The sequence below is a fragment of the Brassica napus genome, chromosome A1 (assembly GCF_020379485.1).
Source record: "Brassica napus cultivar Da-Ae chromosome A1, Da-Ae, whole genome shotgun sequence".
NCBI lineage: Eukaryota > Viridiplantae > Streptophyta > Magnoliopsida > Brassicales > Brassicaceae > Brassica > Brassica napus.
In genome coordinates this window covers 21,041,750-21,049,433 of record NC_063434.1, presented here as the reverse complement: position 1 = coordinate 21,049,433, position 7,684 = coordinate 21,041,750, and the positions used below count along the sequence as shown (strand labels likewise).

At 36.1% G+C, this 7,684-nt stretch overlaps 1 protein-coding gene across 1 annotated transcript; it reads left to right on the top strand.

Moving 5' to 3' along the window:
• Positions 1-4,474: 4,474 nt before the first annotated feature.
• LOC125576404 (magnesium dechelatase SGR1, chloroplastic-like) lies at positions 4,475-5,416 on the top strand. Its single transcript, XM_048736442.1, has 4 exons — positions 4,475-4,578; positions 4,734-4,851; positions 5,073-5,240; positions 5,354-5,416. Exons 1-4 carry the CDS (start codon positions 4,475-4,477, stop codon positions 5,414-5,416), a joined length of 453 nt encoding a protein of 150 aa, XP_048592399.1.
• The last annotated feature ends 2,268 nt before the right edge of the window (positions 5,417-7,684 follow it).

The following is a 7,684-nucleotide window of genomic DNA, read 5'->3' as shown; positions in this document are numbered from 1 at the left end:
CTTTTGACTTTTGTCGAGAACATAGCGCCATGTTCGGTCGCTTTCTCAGACGACAATCATACATTTGCAGTAAAGATGGGATCATTTGCTTTGTCAGCTAAAATCAAGCTGGATAATGTTTTATACGTTCGAAACTTAAATTTCACTTTAATATTGGTAGCAAATTGGTAAAGCAAACAAATTGCTTAGCATTGTTTTCTGACACGATATTTGTATTGACTGTTTTTCCGAGGACTTTGATTGGAGCCGGTGAAGAATTTGATGGTGTGTATTATGATAGACCATGGATTTGACCCACTTTTATTCATGGTTTATAAGTGTTTTAACTACTAATTATTATATTATAGAGTCTATTTAGAATATTTATAGGGTCAGAAGTGATTTGGAGATAAGTGATGATTTTGGAGAATTTTGGAGATATTTGGAGCAAGCACCCGAGATGACCATCGAGCTCGACCATCGGTCGATATTGAAGAGGAATAATCGATCGATGTTCATGTCTTGACATCGATCGACAGCGAATCACACAGAAAGCTCGTTTGGTCACATCCGACTTGAAACCCTAGTCTTCACCAATTTACAAGATTACACCTGACGAGTTTTAACCTAATTATATAAGCCTGATTTTCTGTGTTTTTAGTTTTATTACTTTCAACAAAAGGTTTTAGGATTGTGATAGATTGGAGAGAAGATCTAAAGTTATAATTTATGTTTGAAACTCCATTAAATATCTATTTTACTATTCTATGAAGTTTTAGTGAGCTTAGTAAGAATTCATTCAACCCACGCATAAAGCTTAACTGGAAAGTCGATCGATATTCATATTGGATAATCGATCGACGGAGCGAAAGGTGTATCGACCGATACCCCTATAGGATTTTCGATCGACACTACTATTGATCGAACACATCTGTTTGGATCATTAGATCTAAGTTAATAGACGAGTTCAAACATGCGATAGCCGATGAACTTGTAGAATTGACAGTTGAGCTTTACATTATCATGCATGCAACTCATTAGGCATTTGTAGGATTATAATTCCAAGTTTCCTGAATAGAAACCCTAAGTCTAGCTATTTCCTTTTAAGCACCAAAACCCCAACCAATCAATTGAGCAAACACTTGCTTGATAAAAATTCCATTTTACATTTAAATCATTAAAACATCTTGCTTAACAAATCATATTAGATTTCTTAGGTTCTCTGGCTCTCTGTGATTTCGATCCCTAAGTACTACAACTCGACCTCTTATTTGAGAGAGTATAAATCACTTATTAGGGTAATTTGAGTGATATCATATTACTTTACAGATATTGTCTCAGCAAAGAGTCATTGAGCAGTTGATGGTTCAGATCATACTCTATTGCATCAGCGTTTTGGGACATCTGTCTTTTTTAGTATTGTCCGATTGTCTGTTATTTCTTCTAAATCTGCTGCCTCTAGTTTATTTGACACTTGTTTTAGATCTACGCAAACTCGTGAGATTTTTTATTAAAGTTTGAATAAAAAAACATATTTTTTTCTCTTATTCATGTCGATGTTTGGGGTCCATACAAAATTCCTTCATCTTGTGGTGTAATATACTTTCTCACTATTGTTGATGATTTCTCACAAACAGTAAGTACATATCTTCTTCTAGAAAAACCGTAAGTACAAAATGTACTGAAGAAGTTTCTCGCCTACACAGAGATACATTTTCAAAAAATGGTTTAAATGATTCGAAGCGATCACAGTTCAGAGTTTATGGTGCTTTCCTCAACTTCAAAGATCTTGGAATTGTTCATCAGACTTCTTGCAGAAATACACCACAGTTAAATGGAAGAGTCAAGAGAAAACAAAAACATATACTTAATGTTTCTCGATCTATCTTGTTTCAAGCAAGCGTCCAAATAATGTTTTAGGGTGAATCAGTATTAATGGCTGCTTTGATCAATCGTACACCAACAACATTGCATCACATACTTTCTCCTTATGAAATCCTTCACAGTGTTAAACCAGACTACAAAGTCTTGAGTGTTTTCGGTTCAGCTTGTTACGCACATAGAGCGTCACCTGACAAGGATAAATTTGGCTAAAGAAGTCGTCTATGTGTTTTTATGGGTTATTCTTTCGGTAAAAAGGTTGGAAGGTTTATGATATTCAATGCAATGAGTTTATGGTTTCTCGTGATGTCATTTTCCGAGAGGATGTTTTTCCTTTTGTCTAACCAAAGCTCACTCCATATTTGAAACCAAATCCGTTTCCCTGTGATGAAGACTGGATATTGACACCCTCTGTCGACATGGGTATTTTACCCACTGCTTCACTAATTGTCCATGTAACAGAACAACAAGAGCTTCCTCTGAGTTAGTTCACCAAGCGCTTACAAGAAACAGAGGCTCAAACAAAGTTTTCAACTTCATCTGCTGGTCATTCATCATCAGCTGAGCCGAGTATCAAACAACAAACTACTCAAATGACTCTAGTTGAAGTTTTGAAACCAGAATAATTTACGACTGAGGACCTTGGTAGAGGTCAACATGACAAGTCAAGATCGGATAAGCTGCAGGACTACCTTCTCTACATCACAATTACAACACCCGATAGACACATCTCACGTCTTCTCCAACTTCTTCATCGTCTCCGACAACTGGTTCAGGTACATCAATGTACCCTCTGTCTTCCGAGGATAACCTTCTTTCCGTACCTAATTTTAGTATAAATGTCTTTCTTAATTGTTTCTATATATGCGTATAGCATATGCAGTCAGTAAATTATTAATTAGTATTAACTACAAAAAGATGATGCTATATATACATATAAATGGTGGTTACATAGGAAAAAGGGTTATGGTAATTGTCGTGAACCATCACAACCATTACCATCACAACTATTAACAAAAATATATAAGCCACATGTTCCCCTTTTGTAACTTTAACGTGAGAAAAACAATATCAATGAGAGTTAGAGAGAAATAGAGATTTAATCTCTCTCCATCAAAAGAATCTTCAAGGTGAAACATTAACGATAAAGAAGATCAATCGGTGGAGTTACATCCATACGAGCCTAAGAAAGCATGGATCAAGATTAGAATTATTTCTTTTTTTTCTAAAGAAAATTGTTACGTTTAATTTAAGACAAATATATATTTTGGTATTGGGTAGATTTTAGAATTGAATCATAAGAGTAAGGCCTATGATAGGCTGGAATGGAATTTCATCAAAACTATACTCCTAAAGTTCGGTTTCCACCCCATTTGGATAGGATGAAGCATGCAATGCATCACTACTGTCAGCTATTCATTTATTATCAATGATACAGAAAGAGGTTTCGTTAAGCCAGGAAGGAAAATCAGACAGGGAGATCCTTTATCCCCCTACCTATTTATACTTTGCAGTGAGCTACTATCAGATTTATGCAAGTTGGGCCAAAGAAACGGAAAATTTAAAGGGATCAAGATAGCTACAGGGTGCCCTAGTATTAATCATCTGCTTTTTGCAGATGATACAATGTTCTTTTGTAGAGCTAATCTAAATAATTTTCAAACCCTCCTCAAGATTCTATCAGCCTACGAATCAGTTTCAAGTCAACTGATAAATCCGCAGAAATCAGCTGTATCTTTCTCTCACAAGACAACTCAAGCTAAAAGTCTTCAGATCAAGCAAGCGCTAGGAATTGAAAAAGATGGTGGGCTTGGCAAATACTTCGGTCTACCATAGCAATTTGGCAGAAGGAAGAGAGACTTGTTCTCCAATATAGTAGACCGTATCAAGCACAAATCTATTTGCTGGTCCACAAAGTTCCTCTCGCGAGCATGCAAAATGATTATGTTGAGAACTGTCCTAGCAGCGATGCCCTCCTACGCAATGTCATGCATCAGTCTCCCCCAATCTGTGTGTGTTGAAATCCAATCGGTGTTGACAAGGTTATGGTGGGATACTACACATAACAGGAGGAAAATGGCAAGACCCAAAACATTTGGCGGCTTAGGATTTAAGGATATCACTATCTTCAAAGATGCTCTCCTCGAAAAGCTTAGTTGGAGAATCCTAAAGAACCCGTCATGTCTCCTTGCTTGACTCCTGGGAAAGTACTGCAAGGAAGAACCCTTTTAGATGTTAAACCGAAAAAGCAGCATCTCACGGTTGGAGAAGTATTCCAATAGGAAGAGACCTGTTATGCAAACACCTCGGTTGGATCTTGGGCTCAGGGACAGATATTAGCATCCTCCTCCTGTAACGCCTTCTGAAGCCTCCTATATATAGAGATCCTCGAAGTAAGCTATCATTCGCCTCAAACTTCTTTTCTCCACTTTTTACGATTGTTTAAGTTTCTAAACTCTGTTAGAAAATGGCTTCATTAGCAGCTCCAATCGGCCACATATTTGGTTGGCAACTGATCACGAACTGATGCTCTGTGATTCCATCTTTGTATTAAGGGTCTCTCTGCGTTCAGTTCTGAAAATTGAAGCTTAAATTCGGTTAAAGAAAGCAAACGATGTGTAGTTTGTCGCCGAGTTCGCTGTTACCGATAAAGCTCAAACCAGGTTATTCAGAAAAACGGAGTAACAGTAGCAACTCACTCTTTGTCTCCAAAAGAAGGTCCAAGAGGAAGAACATATTGATTGTTCCCGTAAGAAATTATGTTTCTTTAACATCGTTTTGATAGAGTTAAAGTTTCAAAATCGTAGCTTTCTGTGCTCAGCTATGGATTCCATATCGTGAGAGCTTAAAGATTCTAGCTTTATTTGGTGCAGAGGGCAAGATTGTTTGGACCGGCGATCTTTCAATCATCCAAGAACTTACACCCTCACTCACAGTGACTTTACAGCTAAATTAACTTTAGCTATCTCTCACTCCATTAACAACTCTCAGGTAAATAATAAAAAAGGTTACCGTTCTCTACTCTTCACATATTTAAAGTAGAGGCTTTATGGGCCTCTCTCTGTATCTGCATATGTGTAAAGCTCTATGATGAATGTGTTAACGGTTTTGAAACATGAGTTCTATTAGAGAACACTGAAACTATTTAGTTTTAGGCTTTCATGGTTTTTGAAATTTAAGAGGCTGAGGAGGTTTATGGATGTTCTATACAGTTGCAAGGATGGGCAAATAAGATATACAGAGATGAAGTAGTAGCAGAATGGAAGAAAGTGAAAGGTAAAAAATCTCTTCATGTTCACTGTCGTATCAGCGGTGGCCACTTCCTCTTAGATATGTTGGCAAAGTTTGGATACTACATATTTTGCAAAGAGCTACCAGTTGTAAGTTTCCAAGAATTTTTTTTATCTGGTTTCATGTAAAAACAATTGTTTATTTAGGAGTGAAGAATGTAATCAACAATTGTCATGAAATTTTTGTGTTTGTGCTTCCTCAGGGTTTGTGTGCAGGTTCATGTGAGGATGGATTTGGAAACCATAATGTGCTAGCCGTGTGGTAGGGAACGACAGAAGGAGGTGCAGACTACTGGATTATTATTTCTAACTCATGGGGATCATACTGTTGCTTTATGTCGGAGCCAGAGCTTAAAATGGTATATATTGGAGAGAAGATCCCACATCGAATATATGAAAGGGACTTGAGTAATATATAAGTGACTTGGATCAATCCACTAATTGCCAATTGGTTTTAAGTTGGAAGCCCAAGAAACTTATCATGGTATCAGAGCGGGCCCAATACCCTGACCCATTAATCCGGCCCGGACAGTGGCCCGATCATCCCATTAGCTGATGGCCCATAGAAGGCTCAGTTCCGCCGAGATCGCTAGAAAATAAAAGCATGATTTCGGAGGGGGTATGATGGATTCTGCGAGATTAATGGTTATACGCACCATTATCTCGAGGGAGGGTATTGGAGAGAAGATCCCACATCGAATATATGAAAGGGACTTGAGTAATATATAAGTGACTTGGATCAATCCACTAATTGCCAATTGGTTTTAAGTTGGAAGCCCAAGAAACTTATCATGGTATCAGAGCGGGCCTAATACCCTGACCCATTAATCCGGCCCGGACAGTGGCCCGATCATCCCATTAGCTGATGGCCCATAGAAGGCTCAGTTCCGCCGAGATCGCTAGAAAATAAAAGCATGATTTCGGAGGGGGTATGATGGATTCTGCGAGATTAATGGTTATACGCACCATTATCTCGAGGGAGGGTATTGGAGAGAAGATCCCACATCGAATATATGAAAGGGACTTGAGTAATATATAAGTGACTTGGATCAATCCACTAATTGCCAATTGGTTTTAAGTTGGAAGCCCAAGAAACTTATCAGTATAATTTAAGATCTCAATATGTCTCACTTTTGTAAGTATTTTCATCTATTGATCCTCACTGATGTGATTTGTCAGATTGCAGGGCAAGAGTATGCTGATGCTAATAACTCTTGCGTTTGTTGTATCTTAATTTATTTAAAGTACAAACGTTCGTGATATACTTGACTCAGTTTTTGTTGATTGACTAAAATAGAGTTGAAGTTTCCCTCAGACAAGGACAGACACTCCGTCAGCACCAAGGGTTTATGGGAATAGGCGTCAAAGCCCAAATCCTAAATGAGGTAGATATAGAGTAGAGGTCATAGCAGGGACTTCCCCACGAGCGTTTCGGTTTGCAATCTACGCCATGATTACAAGTTTATATATGACCCTTAAATTTCCTTCAGCCATTCTCTTTAGGGCAACATTATTTTTGGATACCTCTTAAGCATAGTTAAGTATGAAGTTCTATTATAAGATGTAGAAAGATTTTCAGAAAGTTGATGTATGTCTCAGACTTCTTTCCATATGTTTGTTTGGTGAACATTTGTTTCATGATTAAAAAAAAAATAAAAATAAGAGAAAGATGTGAGATGGGATTTTTGTTTGGTGATCAAGATTATTATTGCAATTTAAACAGATAAGTTTACAGAAATTCCAAAAAGATATATCTCCAGGAGACAAAGCCTACGGTCAACAAGTTTTTTTTTTTGTCTTTTTTTATTCATCTATTTTTATTTTGGATTTTAAGGAAATTGTAGTTCTTCGACCAAAAAAATAAGGAAATTGTAGTTCTTTGTATAGTTGATAATGTCTCAAATATTATTTTCATTTTCTGACATTTGACATATTTTGGTTTTCCGCTTTTACTCCTTTATTTTAAGAAAGAACTAGATTATAACCCGCGTTAAAATGCGGGATTATGTTGTTGAAGGTTTTTACAATTTCATTAAATTAAAATTTGATTTAAATTTAGTATATATGACTTGTAGTTCGGTTACTTATTTGTTTCATTAGTAAACCTTATTTGTTTTCATATAAATATTAAGATGATTTTTTCCAGTAAATCTGTGTCAAAAACATAATTTAAATGCTCGAATTGTTTTTGTTTGAAAAATTTATTAATCTGTCTATTTGTTTAATAGTATGTTTAAGCATGGAAGTTTGGTATTCGATTCGGTTTCTGGTTTTTGTTTTGTTTTTGGCATAGTTTCAGTTTGATTGTCGTTTTTGGTTTTTCGGTTCAAACTTACATTTTTATATTTTTGGATAAAATATAGTAGAAATCGGATAATTTAAATATTTTGGATAAAAGTAATAGGGAAATCCGGTTTATAAATAGTATTTTTAGAATATTTGATAATTTTAAAATTAAAATCTATATAAACTATATTTTAGATAAAAAAATTAATAGGGTAATAGGAATTGGATAATAAGTCACATGTACCATG

Bases quoted from the DNA above. Each gene is read 5' to 3' on its own strand.
- LOC125576404 (XM_048736442.1), top strand. From the start codon at position 4,475: ATGTGTAGTTTGTCGCCGAGTTCGCTGTTACCGATAAAGCTCAAACCA. The intron at 4,852-5,072 runs GTAAATAATAAA...TGTTCTATACAG, and splicing joins ACTCCATTAACAACTCTCAG to TTGCAAGGATGGGCAAATAA. The intron at 5,241-5,353 runs GTAAGTTTCCAA...GTGCTTCCTCAG, and splicing joins TTTGCAAAGAGCTACCAGTT to GGTTTGTGTGCAGGTTCATG.